A 20050-nucleotide genomic window follows, 5' to 3' on the forward strand; every position below is an offset into this window, starting at 1 on the left:
GCCAGATGCAGACTAGTGGGCTAACCCAGTAACCCACCTCTCCCTCAAAATAATCAAGAGACAGCAATGGGTTTAATGCAGAAGGTGAGAATAATTTGCTTTTCATCCTCACTACACAGTTGTCTTTGAAAGAGGGAATATATGGAGGTGAAGAAAAGATGATAACTAAAAAGATGGGAAAGGTATGGATGGCACTAAAGCCCTTCGAGCCACAACCTGAACAGAGAACATTTTACACACACACACACACGCACAGTAGTAGTGTGGTCCCCACACAAAAAGAAAGATATAAACAAGATTGAGAGAATACAAAGAACAGCAACCAAAATGATCCCCAATCTGGCAGATCTGTCATAAAGAGAGAGGCTGGAAAAGCTAGATTTGCCTTCCTTAGAAGAAAGAAGAAAGAGAGGTGACATGATTGCAGTGTTCAGGACCATGGTGGGAGTAGATAAAATTGACAAAGAAGATCTGTTTTTATAGGATAAGAGAGTAACAAGAGGACACAGAATGAAACTGGAGAAGCCAAGCTGCTTGAAGGACATCAAGAAATATAGTTTTCCTTATAGATGTATAGACCTGTGGAATAGCCTGGACAAAGAGATCGTCCAGTCTAAAAACTTAAATGAGTTTAAAGCTAAATTTGACTTATTGAGAAACAGAGACGGGACCCCACGAGAGTAGCTCATTTCCTGTATATCATAATTAGGTACACACACACACACACACACACACCACAGACTATCTCCGGCTAACCACGTCAGTGAAAAGGTATGGAACATGTATACACTGCTTGCAAATATGAGAACAGCATTCACATACATAAATGAAGACATGCTGAGAAAGATAATAACATAATTCATCAGACCAACCCTGGAGTATGCATCAGTAGTCTGGAATCCTCATCTCCAAGAACACATACATAAGACTCAAAAAGAACAAAGGGCCACTACAAGATGGGTACCAAGCTTAAGGAATCTAAGCTATGAAGAAAGACTAGAAAAACTGAAACTGCCACCACTACAGGAGAGAAGGAAAAGAGGAGACATGACTATGCTCTATAAATGCATATCAGGGAAGGAGAAAATAGACATAAATGAATATATAACCTATGGGGAAGCATCAGCAAGAGGAGACTGCAAAAAACTCATAAAAAGAGAGGTGATAGAGACGTAAGGAAATTCAGTTTCCCCAATAGGGCATGTGATCAATGACATGCGCTACCGAATGGAATGGTGTATGCCAAAATAATTCATAAATTTAAGGAAATGTATGATGAAAATGGTGTAAGACATGGGACAGTACGAGCTTGACTCATTCTTGTAAAGACACAATTAAGTAAGAACAATTACGTAAGGTAAGAACACAGAGAGAGAGAGAGAGAGAGAGAGAGAGAGAGAGAGAGAGAGAGAGAGAGAGAGAGAGAGAGAGAGTCAGCATCAAAATAAACAAGTCTGTGTCCTCGTTCCACGCTGGCAACCCTTGGCTACAACTGGCCATACCCAAATACAGTACATCCCCACAGTACGTGAGTTCCGAGTACGTGATCCCCCTTGTATGTGAGGACCTATTTTTTTGTGTGTGTGTGTATTTTTTATTAGTACGCAAACTGAACTTCTTGTAAGCAATACGGGGGGCGAAGAGTGGCCCAAATCCGGGGTTACCCCGAGTACGCGACATTGCCCCCCCAAGAAGCAATAACGGTTACTTACGCTCAGTCCACCTTCTGACGTCGATGCTGCTCACTCGTCATGTGATGCCCATATGCACCGCTTGGAGGGTGGTGAGGTGAGAGTCCCAGCAGAGGAAACACATGTGCACAGAGGGTACACTCGCTGTTCCAGGTACGTCCCTGTGTACTCTGAGGCTATTTTTTTTTGTAAGCCAGGATGTCTGCCCCCTCCTCCAGGAAGAAGTGCATCACCCATGCCATTAAGATGCAAGTCATTAGGAAGAAGGAGAGTGGGAAGGGTAACACGGTCATTGGCAAGGAACTAGGCTTGGCAGAATCGTCCGTGCGAAATATATGGGGTAACAGGGAGGCCATAAAGACGCCTGTGAAAACATATGGGACGGTGGCATTGGACGGGAGAAGCAGGCTGACCAACCAGGGTATAATTCTTATGGTGCAGTACCTGGCTACATTTATCCTGAGGAAGAAGGAAGGAATTCCATTGAACGGGCGCTACATCAGGGACCAGGCCAAGATTGTCTACAAAGCTGCAGCTCTGAAGCTTGCTGTTAAGAAACCATTTAAAGCCTCCGTGGGATGGCTTTGCCGCTTTCTGAAGAGGAAGGAGCTACGTCACAATTGCCTCACAGGGGAGCGTGAATCAGCAGCCAGGGATTATCCAGCCATCCTAAAGGGGATAATCGACGAGGGCAGCTACAGCAGGGACCAAATTTATAACACTGATGAAACAGCCCTATACTACAAGGCTATGCCGAAGTGTACTTATGTTAGTAAGCACCAGCGCCAGGCCCGGAGCAGAAAAATCGACAAGAGCAGGATAACAGTCATGTTCACTATGAACTTATCAGGCTCACACAAGATGCGGCCCGTTGTGGTGCATACTGCAGCACACCCCAGATGTTACAAGAACCTGCGCTGCATGGATGACAGCGGGGTATACTTGTACTGCAACTCCAATGGTTGGATGACGAGTAGCATCATTTCCGAGTGGCTGTTGTGGCATTTCATCCCTGATGCCAATGCAAAATCCTGGGAATTTGGCATCCCCTTTAAGGTACTTCTTATCCTTGATAAAGCCCCAAGTCATCCAACCTGGCTAGCAGACCTCAGCAAGGAATGCAAGATTGTTTTTCCGCCCCCAAGAATGACCTCTCTCATCCAACCGCTAGACCAGGAGTTGATTGCAACGGTCAAGCAGCTATACCACCAACGCCTCTACAATCACCTCTGCAGCAAGATCGACAGCTGTGAGGAACTGCAGGCAATTCTTGACTTGAACACAGTTGGGAGTGATGTCATAGATGCCGAGGATGGTTTGGACTCGCCACCCGCTTCATCCTCACCACGCACAACCAACTTCAACTCCTGAGAAGACTATTATGGCTTTTTGGAAGTCATTCAACCTCAAGGATGCCATCGCTCTCTTGTTGTCCTCTTGGGCAGATAAAACCACTGCAACAATTAACCATGCTTGGTACCTCCTCGTACCACATCTGTGTGAAATCGCACCGGGAAGTGGCTTTCAGTCCCTGGCCGCTGCCTAGGCAGCCATTCTCACAAGTGAACAAGCTATGCCTGGGTTTCAGGCCGTCTCACTGGAGGAGATCAGGGGTTTACATTCGGCCGCAGCAGAGCAGGATCCCCAGGAAATCGTGCAGCGAGTGGACAAGGCCGACGCGGAGCAGGAGATCGCAGCAGAAAAGCCAGCAACACCAGTGATCGAGAGTGAAGAGTTGTCCATGAAGGAGATCAGCCGGGTACTGTCTCCCCTTGATAAGTTCAAAAGAGAATTCAAGGACATAGAACGCTCTCTGCTGCGAGTGGAGGAGGTGATGTCTTCACTGGACAACCTTCTGCTACTACACCGACAAGTACAACCAGGAAGTAAACAGACACAAGCAAACACTCATCACCCGTTACCTTCGACTTGAACAAAGTGAGGAATCACTCCCTTTAACATCAGAAGAGCCATATCCTGAGGAGGATCAAGAGACTGATTCGATGTCTGAGATGTCAGAAATAGACTTTGAAGGGTTTATGAACGAAGTGAGTGCATTAGCTGGTGCAAGTGTCGAAAGTGCTGGCGACAAAAGTGGTGAGGAAGGTGGTGTGTCGGGTGGTGTTATGGGTGATACAGGAGATGCACGCTAGGTGCCTCATCCTGCCTCGGATCCACTTCTTACTCCATCACGCCTGTTGTCCTCTTGGGTAAAGGTGAGCAGCCATATTCTTGTTGGTTTAGTTAAGCCATATCCTTGTTGATTTACCTAGTAAAGCCATAATCTCATTGGTTTACTTTATCTTAGGTAATATGTCTGAGATAGCTTCCCTGTACAGTACAATACTTAGGTCTGAAAGGGGTCTCAAGTGTTGCCCATGAAGGGGGGTGCCGCCCATATGTAATTTTCCCATAAGTTTATGTATTCACAGTACGCGAATTCCTAGTACGTGACGTCCTCTGCCGCCCAAATACTCAAGTACTAGGGGTATGTACTGTACTGTAGTATCTTTGTATGAGTCAAGCTCTGTACTAGGTTAAACTAAATGGTGTTCTAATATGGTGGAGCAAGATTAAGCAAAACTGTTGTCCAAATAACAGAATACAGCCAATCAGTGCGGGAATGCACTGATTGAGCTTCAAGCTGTTACGTCTACTACAGGCGAGTACCAAGGAGATGCATACTTGTATGTAGAATTTTTTTCTCAATAATACCACAAGATGACCACCATCTTTAGTAAAGCGAATATGGATAAAGAAAAGTGATAAAGGTAGAAAACAGGATGATGATTTCTACCAAGAACTGGTTGAAATGGAAACATATAACAAACTAGGAGAGAAAGTGAACAAATTGGAGAAGAATTTCAGGGTGAAATGGATGAAATTTGGAAACAATTGCACATGCAGAAGGTCAAAAATGAAAAATTAGTAAAGGAATTGGTCAAAAATGAAAAATTAGTAAAGGAATTAAACAAGAAAGCCTCGGACAAGGACTGACCAAACGTTGACGACCAAGGACCGGACAAAGGACATTGCAATTGGAACATGGAATGTAAGAGGAGCAAATGATGAGGTGAAAGAGAGAGATATGGTCCAGGTGCTTGAGGATGCGAAAGTGGATGTATGTGGAATAACTGAAACAAAATGGAGAGGAGAAAGTGTGAGAGAATGGGAGTACGGATGGGGTATATGTGCAGGAGTAGGTGGGAATGAGAGGGCAAAGGAAGGAGTGTGTATAGTTGTGAGTAAAAGATGGAAGAGGAGCATAAGACAGTATGGATCAGTTGGATCAAGGATTGTGTGGGTAAAGTTGAAAGTTGGAATACAAATGTGGGCGATTGTGTGTGTGTATGCGCCAACGCAAGATCGTGCTAGAAGAGTGAGAGAAGAGTTCTGGACAAATGTAGAAGTATGCATGGAAAAGTTTGGAAGGAATGATAGAGTGTTTTTGATTGGTGATATGAATAGTAAAGTTGGGAATGTGAAGGTGGATGGAATAGTTGGTGAGTGGGGTGTGCCTGCTGAGATAGATGAGAATGGGAGTGCGTTAGTGGACATTTGTGCTGGGAGGGATTGGTGATAGCCAATACCCTCTTCAGGCATAAAATGATCCACAGGTATACATGGCGAGTGATGAGAAGGGTGGGTGGTGAATTGAGTGAAAGGAAGGCAATGATTGATTATGTGTGTGTGGATGAAAGGATGCGAAGATGTATATTGGATGCAAGAGTTTATAGAGGTTGGGGGAGTGGACTTTCTGACCACTACTTGGTGGTGGCCAGAGTTAAAGTTCAAGTAAGATGGAGGAATAGAAGAAGGGAAAGACGAGAGGAAGGAGTAGTTGCAAGGAGAGTGGAAAGGTTACAAGAGGATGAGAAAAAGGCAGAGTATAAGAGAGAAGTGGAGGAACGATTGGGCAAATATGAGTTGGAGCAGATGGAGGACATGGAAGGTGTGTGTAGAATATTTACAGAAGAAACATGTGCAGCATGTGATGTGGTGTGTGGAAGGAAGAGAAGACAGAGGGGGGTGCAAGGAACAGCGTGGTGGACTGAAGAGGTGAAACGGGCTGTGGCACAAAAGAAGAAAGCATACAATGAATGGATGAGAAATAGGGACGTGGAAGAAGTTGAGAGGCGGAAGAGAGAGTTATATGTAGAAAGGAAGAGAGAGGTGAAAAGATTAGTAAGAGAGAGTAAGAAGAGAGTGGATGAAGAATTTGGAAGGAATTTGAGTGTAAAGTGGAGGGACTGTAGGAAAATGTTCTAGAAAGAGGTGAAAAGAGTAAGACAGGGTGGAAGTGAAGTTAGCAGGGGAGTGAAAGATAAAAATGGTAGATTACTAGTGGAGAAGGGAGAAAAGTGAGCAGATGGAGAGAACACTTTAAGGAATTGTTGAACGTGGAGGATGGAAGTAATGCAAGTATAAGTGGCTGGGGAATGGCTGGGAGAAGGAGGGAGGTGAGAAGACAGGAAGAAATCAGTAGGATAGAAGTTGTGGAAGCAATGAAGAAAGTTAAATCAGGGAAAGCCCCAGGAATTGATGGAGTGTGTGGTGAAATGTTGAAGCATGGGGGAGAGATAGTAGTAGAATGGATGTGGAAGATGTGCAGATTGGCCTGGGAGGAAGGTAGAGTCCCGGATGATTGGAAGTCAGGTATAATTATTCCCTTGTACAAAGGAAAAGGGGAAAAAGAAGTGTGTGGTAATCATAGGGGCATTTGTCTTCTTAGTATAATAGGAAAAGTGTATGGTAGGATACTTATTGACAGAGTTAGAGAAAGAACAGAGAAATTAGTTGGAGAAGAACAGGGAGGCTTTAGGAAGGGAAGAGGTTGTGTAGATCAGATATTCATTCTCAGATCTTTAGTGGAAAAGTTTCTAGAGAAGGGAAAGAAGTTGTATGCGGCTTTCATGGATTTGGAGAAAGCATATGACAGGGTGGATAGACTAGGATTGTGGAAAGTGTTAAGAATATATGGAATAGATGGGAAGTTGTTGAATGCTGTGAAGAGTATGTACGATGGTGCGAAGGCTGCAGTGCGTGTGGATGGTGAACTAAGTGAATTTTTCTCTTTGAAAGTTGGGTTGAAACAGGGATGTGTCATGTCTCCATGGTTGTTCAATCTGTACATGGATGGGGTAATAAAAGAGGTGCAAGGTAGGGTAGTGGATGTTGGAGTGGCCCTGGTGAGAGAGGATAGTGTTTGGAAACTCCCTGTACTGTTGTTTGCAGATGATACCGTGTTGTTGAGTGAAGACGAAGGAGAGCTGCAAGGCTTGGTGGATGAGTTTGAGAGAGTGTGTAGGAAACGGAATCTAAAGGTGAATGTAGGGAAGAGTAAAGTGATGGTCTTTGAGAGAGGTGAAGTCAGTGAATGTACAGCGAGGTTGGATGGTGAGGAATTGGAAAATGTGAGTACGTTTAAGTATTTGGGTAGTGTGATGAGTAAGGATGGAGGTTTGGAGGGTGAAGTGCTTGAAAGGGTACAGCAGGGAAGAAAGGTTGCTGGTTCTTTGAAAGCAGTGATAAGAAACAGGGAAGTGAGCATGGAAGTGAAAAAGTTACTACATGACAGTATTGTGATACCAACTCTAACGTACGGAAGTGAAGCGTGGACGTTGTTGGAAGGTCACAAGTCAAGAGTGAGAGCCGTGGAAATGAGTTATTTAAGAGGAGCCTGTGGAGTCACATGGAGAGACAGGCTGACGAATGAGGATATAAAGGAGCGTTGTGGCGTTGATGTGGATGTGATAGGAAGCGTTATGAGGAACACACTGAGGTGGTTTGGCCATGTGGAGAGGATGGAGGGTGAAAGACTGACGAAGAGAGTGTATGTGAGTGAGGTGGAGGGGGAAAGAGGGAGGGGGAGGCCGAGGATGAGATGGAGAGATGGGGTGGAGAGGTATATGAGAGGGGGGGGTGTGAGTTGGGAGCAGGGGAGTGAAATGGCGGGGGACAGGGCGACTTGGAGGCGATTTGTTTGTGGCCACCCCAAACGGGATTGAGGCGTCTGGCAATAGATAGATAGATAGAGATAGATAGACACAACAATAAATGAGCTGTCAGTTGAGGTGGGTTCACTTGGAAGGGAGATTAGTGAAATGGCAAGTACAGTTGTCAACCATGAGGGTATTATGGAGGAGTTCTGAATTGATACAATTAAGCAAGCAAGCAGTCTGATAGACCAAAGTAGTGATATTTATGAGATGATAACCAAGGTGAATGAAGTGATGCAAAGTTACAATGATGATGTGGAAACTATATATGCTGAAATGGTGAAAGTAAAGAAAGACTTAGAAACAAGAGTAAAAAAAAAGCATTAGAAAGGAAGTGAAAAAAAAAATCCAAAACAACCTAAAATTGGTCAAAGATTCAGCTGACATCAACAAATCTAGAGTAATCACTGAAAAACAAAAAAACAAAAAAAAACAAAAAAAACAAGGGGGGCAGGAGAGAGAGAGAGAGAGAGAGAGAGAGAGAGAGAGAGAGAGAGAGAGAGAGAGAGAGATGGCAAATATAATAAGCATTTTGAAGACAGTATCAGAGAAAATCTGTAATAAGGACATAGAGGAACAGGCAAGGGAAATATGAGAGAAATAAGTCATGCCCCCCACAAGTAACCTTCTAAAGTGTGAACACTGTTAAAAAATGCAAACTCATGGAAAAAGAGGAATTTTAAAAAGTAAGGATAAAAAGATGCCTAACTCAAGAGGAATTGGGAATGCTAAAGGAGAAGAGGGGGGAGGCAAAAACAAAGAACGAGGGAAGATCAGAGGAAGAGAAGAGTACATTTTTTTTACAAAGTACAGTAATTGGATTGTAGGAACGAAAGTGCTACCCGGTATATAACCAGCAAGGAGTAAAATGGAGGAAGGTAATAGAATCAAGTTATGGCAAGTATGTAAACATGATGATTAAGTTGATGTACTCAAATGCAGATGGAATGGTGTCTAAATTATTAGTGATAGAACACTAAACCAAAGAAAAGGAATCACATATTATTTGCCTAACTGAAACAAAAGTAACCCCAATTATATCAAACGATACCCTAAACTAGGACGAATACAATATATGGAGAAGAGACAGAAATTTAAGAATGGAAGGAGGAATTATAATCTTAACAAAGAAAAATCTACAAGTCAAAGAAATAAAACTAGATATACCCTCTCAAGTAGAACTGATTGCAATGGAGATTAACATATCTGAAGGAAAATTAACTGTGGCAAATTTATACATGTCACCCAAAACAAACACTTGGGAAAGAAGCGAATATGAAGACCCGGCAGAAAGTACAACTCTGAATTTAAGAATATTACTACATAGAATGGAAGAGAAATCTGAAAGAAATATATTAACTGGAGATTTCAATACAGATATAAATTGGAATACTCTAGATGTAAAAAGCCATGAAAGCTGTTGGGATCAAAAGCTCCTAGATCTTGTTCAGGAGTTTCTCCTAACACAGCATATAAAGGAAAACACTAGAAAAAGAGGACCTGATGATCCATTAGTACTAGGTCTTATATTTACTTGGCAAGAAAATGATGCTGACAATAAAATGTATCACCCTCCATTCGGGAGAAGTGACCATGCAGTATTAAAATGCAACTTCCAGATTACATATGACGTTACCAGTAATGAGGGTTACAAAAAGTCTAAACTACAAAAAGGGCAACTATCATGACCTGAAGAAGTAAATCTTAGAAACAGATTGGAAAAAGGAGCTTAGATGAAAAGATTTAAATATTATACACAGAAAATTCTGCGATCTTTAGGAAACAGGAGTCCAAAATTACATCCCACGGCACAAAGAAACAGAAATGGAAATAAAGAAATTGTTTAATACAGAATGTAAAAGATCAAAAGAAAAGAGAGACTTGCTGTGGAGCAGATACAGAAGACACAATAGTGAGAGGACATATAACAACTATAAACAGGCACGAAATGATTATACAAAGATAAGGAGGGAGGCTCAGAGTTTGAGGAAGACATCATAAATAAAAGTAGTGATCAACCTAAGCTCTTTTACAGCTACATCCAAAGCAAAACCAAAGTTAAAGACAAAATACAGTCCACTGCAGACGAGGGGATCATCTATGCACAAGAGAAAGATATTTGTGAAGCACTAAAAAAAAATTCCAATTGGTTTTTACAAAAGAAAATACAGTAATTATGAAAGAGATGATATGGAACATGCATGCCCACATGTACTTTCAGACATACAAATATCAGAAAATGAAGTACAGGAGGAATTAAGTAAATTATCTATCTATTGCCAGGTGCCTCAATCCCGTTTGGGGTGGCCACAAACAAATCGCCTCCACGTCGCCCTGTCCCCCACCATTTCACTGCCCTGCTCCCAACTCACACCCCCCTCTCTCATATACCTCTCCACCCCATCCCTCCATCTCATCCTCAGCCTCCCCCTCCCTCTTCCCCCCTTCACCTCACTCACATACACTCTCTTCGTCAGTTTTTCATCCTCCATCCTCTCCACATGGCCAAACCACCTCAGTGTGTTCCTCATAACGCTTCCTATCACATCCACACCACAACGCTCCTTTATATCCTCATTCGTCAGCCTGTCTCTCCATGTGACTCCACAGGCTCCTCTTAAATAACTCATTTCCACTGCTCTCACTCTTGACTTGTGTCCTTCCAACAGCGTCCAAGCTTCACTTCCATACGTTAGAGTTGGTATCACAATGCTGTCATGTAGTAATTTTTTCACTTCCATGCTCACTTCCCTGTTTCTTAACACTGCTTTCAAAGAACCAGCAACCTTTCTTCCCTGTTGTACCCTTTCAAGCACTTCACCTTCCAAACCTCCATCCTTACTCATCACACTACCCAAGTACTTAAACGTACACACATTTTCCAATTCCTCACCATCCAACCTCGCTGTACGTTCACTGACTTCACCTCTCTCAAAGACCTCGCTGTACATTCACTGACTTCACCTCTCTCAAAGACCTCGCTGTACATTCACTGACTTCACCTCTCTCAAAGACCATCACTTTACTCTTCCCTACATTCACCTTTAGATTCCGTTTCTTACACACTCTCCCAAACTCATTCACCAAGCCTTGCAGCTCCCCTTCGTCTTCACTCAACAACACAGTATCATCTGCAAACAACAGTACAGGGAGTTTCCAAACACTATCCTCTCTCACCAGGGCCACTCCAACATCCACTACCCTACCTTGTACCTCTTTTATTACCCCATCCATGAACAGATTGAACAACCATGGAGACATGACACATCCCTGTTTCAACCCAACCTCCAAAGAGAAAAATTCACTTAGTTCACCATCCACTCGCACTGCAGCCTTAGCACCATCATACATACTCTTCACAGCATTCAACAACTTTCCATCTACTCCATATATTTTTAATACTTTCCACAATCCTTGTCTATCCACCCTGTCATATGCTTTCTCCAAATCCATGAAAGCCGCATATAACTTCTTTCCCTTCTCTAGAAACTTTTCCACTAAAGATCTAAGAATGAATATCTGATCTACACAACCTCTTCCCTTCCTAAAACCTCCCTGGTCTTCTCCAACTAATTCCTCTGTTCTTTCCCTAACTCTGTCAATAAGTATCCTACCATACACTTTTCCTATTATACTAAGAAGACAAATGCCCCTATGATTACCACACACTTCTTTTTCCCCTTTTCCTTTGTACAAGGGAATAATTATATCTGACTTCCAATCCTCCGGGACTCTACCTTCCTCCCAGGCCAATCTGCACATCTTCCACATCCATTCTACTACTATCTCTGCCCCATACTTCAGCATTTCACCACACACTCCATCAATTCCTGGGGCTTTCCCCGATTTAACTTTCTTCATTGCTTCCACAACTTCTATCCTACTGATTTCTTCCTGTCTACTCACCTCCCTCCTTCTCCCTGCCATTCCCCAACCACTTATACTCGCATTACTTCCATCCTGTAAGTTCAACAATTCCTTAAAGTGTTCTCTCCATCTGCTCACTTTTTCTCCCTTCTCCACTAGTAATCTACCATTTTTATCTTTCACTCCCCTGCTAACCTCACTTCCACCCTGTCTTACTCTCTTCAAATCTTTCCAGACCATTTTCTTACAGTCCCTCCACTTTACACTAAAATTCCTTCCAAATTCCTCATCCACTCTCTTCTTACTCTCTCTTACTAATCTTTTCACCTCTCTCTTCCTTTCTACATATAACTCTCTCTTCCGCCTCTCAACTTCTTCCACGCCCCTATTTCTCATCCATTCATTGTATGCTTTCTTCTTTTGTGCCGCAGCCTGTCTCACCTCTTCAGTCCACCACACTGTTCCTTGCACCCCCCTCTGTCTTCTCTTCCTCCCACACACCACATCACATGCTGCACATATTTCTTCTGTAAATATCCTGCACACACCTTCCACGTCCCCCATCTGCTCCAATTCATATTTGCCCAATCGTTCCTCCACTTCTCTCTTAACTCTGCCTTTTTCTCATCCTCTTGTAACCTTTCCACTCTCCTTGCTACTACTCCTTCCTCTCATCTTACAGTATGGAAAAACAAATGGTCCTGACAAAATTTCAGGTAGGGTGATACACGAATGTGCAGAAGGGTTAAGCAGAACACTGTACATAATATTCAAGTAATTCTTAGGTAAAGGTAAACTACCTGATGTTTGGAAGAAAGCAAACATTGTTCCCCTATTCAAGAAAGGGGACAGAATCCACTCAACTACTGACCAGTATCACAGACCAGTGTTGTACGATACTAGAAAAGCTGACAAGAAAAGTTTGGGTAAACCATATAGAAGAACACAGTATGATAACAGAAAGGCAGTTCGGTTTACAAAGGGAAAATCATGTGTTCCTAATCTATTATGCTACTATGATAGAGTTACAGAAACATTACAGAAAAGTGAAGGATGGATGGACAGTTATCTATTTAGATTTCAAGAAAGCATTTAACAAAGTACTGCACCAAAGACTTTTATGGAAACTGTACCATCAACGAGTTATCCAAGCCAATCTGTACTGTTGGCTGCAGGATTTTCTCCGGAAAAGGGAAATGAGAACATTATTAAGGGGAAATTGCTCATCAAGGAGGGATGTGACTAGCGAAGTTCCATAGGGCTCAGTGCTAGCACCAATCACGTTTTTAATATATATAAATGACATACACAGTAATACAGTAATCCCTGTACTATATGGACGCCCACTATCCGGACTCCACACTTACCGGACATTTTGGTCCCGGGACTTAGTAATCCCCAAATTGCCCAAAAAACGCAAAAAATTCCCAAAAAATATGAATCCCCCCCCCCCCCGTAATTTGAACTCGGCGCGGCACGGACCACCTGTGTTTTGGTGCATAGTTCTGCCAACGTCCATTAGAGCGCCCCTGCATCCTTCCCACTTCCGGCCCATCATTCGTTGTGAGTGCACGCTCGTCACTATGGCTGCCCACGTGCCCACTTTTGTGGTGGTGCTCTACCTCCTGCAGGCTCTGCTGTTCCTTTCCTGCCTCTTTTTCGTGTGTGATGATGGCCCAGCCGCCCGAGAAGAGGAAGCGAGTGGTTCTGACTCTGGAGAAGAATAGGGAGATACTAGACAAGATGGACGTGGGATGGTCGACTTCATGCATCCTCCGTGAATTCAACCTGGCCTGCTCTACACTGTTTGATTTCAAGAGATCCCAGGACAGTCTCATGCAGTACATGGCTGACTTCTCATCGAATGAACAAACACAATGTGGAGAGGAAGATGATGTTTACTCCCTGGTATGCAGAAATCGACCGCTCTACGATGATTTGGTATCGTCAACGTGCTGCTGGTGTGCTGGTGCATGGAACGGAACTGAAGGCTGCTGCTGAGAAGTTCACAAGGATATACAACACCCCAGACTTCAAAGCATCTGAGGGTTGGCTCTTTGCTTTCAAGCTACGGCATGGACTTACCAACCGTAAGGTCCATGGTGAAGCTCTGGAGGCCAACAAGGAGGGAGTAGAGGAGTTTCGGCAGAAGGTGAAGGGCTTGATCGACAGGGAGGGCCTCACTCTCAGTCAAGTCTACAACGCTGACAAAACTGGTGCTCGCTGCCAACAAACACTCTAACCGAGGAGACGGAGAAGCGTGTACCTGGCCGCAAGCTCTCCAAGCAACAGTTATCTGCTTTGTGTTGTGTCAATGCTAACGGCATGCACCGGCTCATGCCCTTTATTGTTGGCCGTGCAAAGCAGCCTCAGTGTCTTCATGGGGTGATGGATGTCCTTCCTGTCGTTTGGTACCATTCCGTGGAGGATTGGTTCACAGCCAAGACCTTCAAAGACTGGCTTCATTGCCATTTCAAGGAGGTCATCCATTACCAGACAGAGAAACTGGGAATCCCACGTGACCAGGTAAAGGCCCTCCTTGTCTTGGACAGTGCATCTGTGCATCCGTCTGACAAGGACTTGGTGGCTGAGAATGGCTGCATTAGGTGCATGTTTATGCCACCTAATTCGACTTTTCTCATCCAACCAAAGGACCAAGGAGAGATCGTAGCAACGAAGAGGCTGTACCGTAGGAAGTTCCTGGACTAGGTGATGGTTGTTCTCAAGGACGAGGATGAGCACAGGGAGGGACGGGATACACGAGGCCTGCGGACTTTGGAAAACCTTCACCGCTACAACATCAAGTCTCCCATTTACAACTGGGCCAGTGCATGGACGGAAGTCCCTGTGAAGACTCTGGAAAATGGTTGGTCTCATCTGCTTCTCGGAGCCAATGTGGTGCAAGATTTTCTAGGTTTCGACGTGGATGACTTCCATGCACATCTTCGTGCACATGGCGATGATGTTGACATGGACGAAGAGTGTGAGTGGTTGGATGACAACAAGGGCGATCCTGGGTATCAGATCATGTCTGATATCAAGATCGCATCTTCAGTTGCAGGTACAAGTACCCAGCTTGAAGATTCCGACGAGGAAAATGATGATGATGCGGATTCCTCTCAGCATGCCACTACTACAGCAATCCCCAAGCTGAGCGCACTCCGGGAGCACGTCGAGTTCATTCTCAACTACCTGGAACACCCAGACTGCGACTGGGAGATGGGGCCCTTGGGACTTGTGGAGAATGTGCGCGCTTTCAGGCATCGCATCTTTGATCGCCAAAATTGTCGTTCCTTGCGTCAATCAACGATTGACAAGTTTTTTCAGACCTGTGACCCCAGCTGTGCCCAGCCCTGGCTCCACACCACTGCCTCCCCAAGACAGGCCTTCATCCTCCGAGCCACAGCCCAGCATATCAGGCACAGTGGAGTCGCCACTGGACGTGAGTTTCTGCCTGTCTTCAGAGTCGTCTGCAGTGGGTACTCCATCACCACATCCCAGCGATGCACCCCTAGGCCACCTGCATCAGCTACTCACGGACTATGACAGTGAATAAACAGCAACAACTTGCCACTAGTCCACACGGGAATTTACAGTGTTGTGGAGTGAACAGAACAGTGCGCAGTGTCAAGAAATTAGAATTCTGAGTGCAGAGACCTAAATGCAGAGTGCAACACTGATTTCATGAAGGTACAATGGAGCACAAGAACAGACTGAGCAGTGTTAAGAAATTAGAATTCTGAGTGCAAAGACCTGCAGGGTGCAACAGATTTCATGAAGGTACAATGGACAGGAAGTAAGAACAGAGTATGTAGTGTTAAGAAATTAGAATTCTGAGTGCAAAGACCTAAGTGCAGAGTGCAACACTTATTTCATGAAGGTACAATGGAGTGCAAGTATGAACAGAGTGCGCAGTGTTAAGAAATTAGAATTCTGAGTGCAAAGACCTAAGTGCAGAGTGCAACACTGATTTCATGAAGGTACAATGGAGTGCAAGTACGAACAGAGTGCGCAGTGTTAAGAAATTAGAATTCTGAGTGCAAAGACTTAGGTGGAGAGTGCAACACTGATTTCATTAAGGTACAATGGAGTGCAAGTAAGAACGGAGTGCACATTGTTACGAAAATAGAATTCAGAGTGCAAATGACTAAGTTCAGTGCAAGACTTGATTACTGCAGGTGCTTCAGGTGCACCTTTTTACTGTCAGAGTCTGAGAGGAGGTGGGTTATTCATCAATATCGCCAGGGACTTGTTGTAAGTACCCAGAATGTTTCATATTGTACTGTATTTTCCATACTTACCTCTAAAACCTCATTCTCTGGTTCTTTTGCATTTATTTCACTCTTTTATGTCCCTTATTGGTGTGAACAGGGTCTTAGGTGCTATGCATGTCTAGTAGGGAGTTATGTAGGTGTTTTTCTGAGTTAGGCTAGGTTAGGGTCCATAAGTACAAGTCCAGATGCCAGGGACTTGTTGTAAGTACCCAGAATGTTTAATATTGTACTGTATTTTCCGTTCTTACCTCTAAAACCTCATTCTCTGGTTCCTTTGCAGTTATTTCACTCTTTTATGTCCGTTATTGGTGTGAATAGGAACTTAAAAAGGTGCTATGCATCTCCGGTAGGGAGTTATGTAGGTGTTTTTCTGGGTTAGGCAAGGTTAGGGTCCATAAGTACCAGTTCATGAGGCAGGGTCCCACTATCCAGACAGAACCACTTTCTGGACATGCCTTTGGCTCTATTACATCGGATGGTGGAGGGATTACTGTACTGGATATGGAAGCTATCTAGATATGTATGCGGATGATGCAAAAATACACTGGAAAATTACTAACACAGATTCTTGCAAACAGCTACAAGAAGAATTAAATAAGCTTCATGAATGGAGCAAGAAATGGCAAATGGAATTTAATGTGGAAAGTGTCATGTAATTAAGTTCGGTAAAAGTGAGAAAAGACTAGATTGGGATTATAAGTTAGGAAGATCAACTCTACACATATCAGAAAGGGAGAAGGAGCTAGAAATGATTATATCAATAACAGACTATCTCCAGCTCACCACATCTGTGAAAAGGTACGTAACATGTATACACTGCTAGCTAATATGAGAATAGCATTCACATATATAAATGAAGACATGCTGAGGAAGATAATAACATCATTCATCAGACCAAGCCTGGAGTACACATCAGTGGTCTGGAATCCTCATCTCAAAAAACACGTAGATAAGACTGAAAAAGTACAAAGGGCAACTACAAGATGGGTACCAAGCTTAACCCCTAAAGTATTAAGCTTGCTGATCGAGGCGTTTGCTCAATTTCTTAAAAGGACCGGCAACGCCATCATGCAACATCCACAAAAAACTGGCGGCAGCTGGCTCCACCCTGGCTGTGGCGTAGATAGCTTCTAACCGATCAGAACTAAGTGTTGGACACACTGGAGGGGGGACCCAGGCCCATACCTAGGCGGTGGGGGTGGTGTACCTCCCACATCTCTCTTGCCACGTCCCTCTACCCCACTACCTTGCTACTACCCTACCTCCCACTGTTCTTACCACCACCGACACGCCTCCCAATGCATTTCCCCCCTCCCATGTGGATCCCCCCCCAGTCATCCAGGGGGAGGGTATTTCCCCCCTACCCTCCCTCCAAGTCCCTGTACTCCACTGTGGCCTTTCCTTTGTGTCTTGTGATGGTCTCCTCCCATCCCTCCATCCCTGTTCACCCCCTCCTGGCCTCACCACCTCCCACCACCACTCCCCACCTCCACTCCCTAGCACACAATATCTTTACCTTCCCGGCCTCATATAGTTTGCGTATATTTTACGCTTTTAGGCGCGTGTTTTTGAATCATTACCTGTATTTTATTCGAGTCTTTGCATACAGATATGCACACCACAATTATTTTACCTGTCTTTATTTGAAACCCACTCGAAAAAGAAATTTTATTTCCCCTAGCTATTTTTGACAGCTCAGAGGGGAGGGGAGGGGGGTGGGGAAAGGGGGGAGGGGAGGGGAGGAAAGGGGAGGAGAGAGGAGGAGAGGGAAAAGAAGGGGACAGAAGGGACTGGAGGTATGGTGAGGAGAGAGGAGGGGAAGATAATTTTTACTATTTATCATATTTTTATGAGGGGGGGGGGGTCATGCCCAAGTTTTGACACGCACATAATACTGTACTAGTTATGAAGTGCTATGACAATCGTGTGAAGTAAGCTGCAAAAAGGCAGACTTATAGGCCAAGTTAGTGTAAAATAGGTATAGAGTAGTTTTCATTTTCAGTACAAGAATACACTACTGTACTCATTTATTTTCAAACATGTGCTTGAAATTCCACTGGGGGGGTGGGGGGTGGAGGACCTCAGATATAATGAACAACTGACTTTAATAAACCTGGCCTTTCCCCAATTAGTGTGTTAGAGCAAGGGTCTACTGTATTAATGTTCAAACCTTTAAACACGTTTATCTCAGAACTACGTTTTGGTTGATACCTCCTTTTTCCACAGGATGCCTCATATGAACACAATCCACTGAGAACAGGAGCCTACCTTCAAGTAATGTTGTTAGATGTCATCCAAGTAAATAATCATATGAACCCACAGTGAACATGGCAAGTTCATGAGCAAAAGCAGAGAGATATGCACAGTTATGATCTGCCAAGAAAGAATGACAGGAGCAAGGGAAGCAGGATAATGAGCAAACTTAGGGACAAATTCCTTCCTGGCTCATCTTGATCCTCAATACTACAGGAGTGACATGAAACTTTAAATTTTCAGAATTTTATGGGCACAGTTCCTGTGTTGATAAGAATCCCTCTGCTTTACTGTACTTCTGTGTAACAATGGGTATGGCAGCTTTGCCTCCTTCCTTTAAGGTTCTACAGCAACCTAGGAAGTCCATCCATTCATCCATCATCCAATCCTACGTTACCCAATGAAGAGCATAGAAGCCCAGGGCTAGGCAACTTGGTCCTGACATTTAAGATGAGAGTGACCAGCCTCACTCATCCCTGAGTGGCATTACGTGAGCAATAAACCCCAACCAGCCCTTGGATGTAAAACTTCACTGGCTCAATCCGACTGGAGTGCTGTAATTACCCACTAAACCACCAGGTGCCAAAATTTGGTTCTGTGATTACCACCCAGCATAGTAAATGGTTTCCTGGTGTACAGGAAACCATTTGGCTTGTCACTCAGTGTTGAGTCACCCAAAGGCAGGAAGAACAGGATGGAATGACAGAAAGAAAAAAGAGGGAGTGTAAAGTCACCCGTAGGCAGAAGGACGAGGAAAGAATGAAGGAAAGAAAAACAGAAGAGGACGGAAGGAAAGAAGGATGGAGGAGAGGAAAGGGCAGACACCCGAGAGCAGCACTACATGGAGTGAGTGGATGGTGAGTGCCAGCACCTACCACAAACCTAGGAATTTATTAAAACAAATTATCAATACTGATATCAAATTACAATACAGTATTCTGTAAGAATATATCACCCATGAACAAATCCAATTTTAGCTCAAATCACTCAAATTCACAGTTTGGTCACATTTATACTGGTCTGTCTAGGAACACCCAGTATATAAAAGTTCAGTAATTTTTCTTCTGTGGTACAAGAAGAGTTGCATGAAAATAATGTTTGGGCATGCAGTCTTTGTGCATAAAGGAAATGATTTCTATTATACTGTACTTTAGATAATTTCTTGCTGTATTGTTCTCACATCAATAAACATTAATTAGGAATAGTCAGTCCTTTATTACTGGCCTTGGAGGGCCCCAGGTGAGGATGCTGTAGTACAGATCATTGAAGCCAAGAGAGATCATCTTACACCCTAGGCAAGTGTTAAATAAAAAAGAAACTGTTGTGGACCACTTGGATTTGAAATATGACGGGTTAAAGCACATACTCCTCTAACCCAAGACCTGGTTAAGTAAGCCACTGACACAAACATTAGTATTACTGAGCTTAACCATTCAACCACATGAAATGTGCTATCAGGATGGATTCTGGACACCTGGAATTTTCAAATAAACCTGTTGTTTTAAATAAACAGTACAGTACATTACTGAAAAGACTAACTGACCCTGCAGGTAGAGGCTCTTTCCCAGCATTTGCATTAGCCTGACTAGTTGCACTGCTGTTGCCACTGCTGCTGCTGTTGCCAGAAGCAGAAGAACTTGGAGCTCCACTTCCACCACTACTGCCATTACCACTACAACTGTTGTTGTTGTTGCTGCTGGTTCCACTGTTTTCTGGCACATTCATCCCATCTAATATTATCAAAAGAAAGCAATAACTGGTTACTGTATTAATGATACCTGTTAACTACTGCACTGAAAGATAAAAATATAGCATTCTTAGAGTAATGTACAAGAAACCAGAGTTAAAAACCTAGTTAAAAACAGGTAAGATATAATACCCTTAAAAATTCTTAAGGTTTAAACAATGATTAAATAAATATATAGTGTTCTTAACTGTAATATGTATGCTTTTGAATTCTGGGCCA

General features: G+C 43.6%; 1 protein-coding gene across 1 annotated transcript in view; it reads right to left on the bottom strand.

Moving 5' to 3' along the window:
* The window catches only part of Su(dx) (WW domain containing E3 ubiquitin protein ligase suppressor of deltex), a 279179-nt gene that overhangs the window by 202304 nt on the left and 56825 nt on the right, over positions 1 to 20050 (bottom strand). The window contains exon 7 of the mRNA XM_080282428.1: positions 19628 to 19814. Coding sequence (XP_080138554.1) covers positions 19628 to 19814 — 187 coding nt within the window. The remainder of the gene's footprint in view (positions 1 to 19627; positions 19815 to 20050) is intronic.

Source organism: Coenobita brevimanus, chromosome 93 (assembly GCF_032717465.1).
Source record: "Coenobita brevimanus isolate Jiangsu-jjx chromosome 93, ASM3271746v2, whole genome shotgun sequence".
Lineage (NCBI taxonomy): Eukaryota > Metazoa > Arthropoda > Malacostraca > Decapoda > Coenobitidae > Coenobita > Coenobita brevimanus.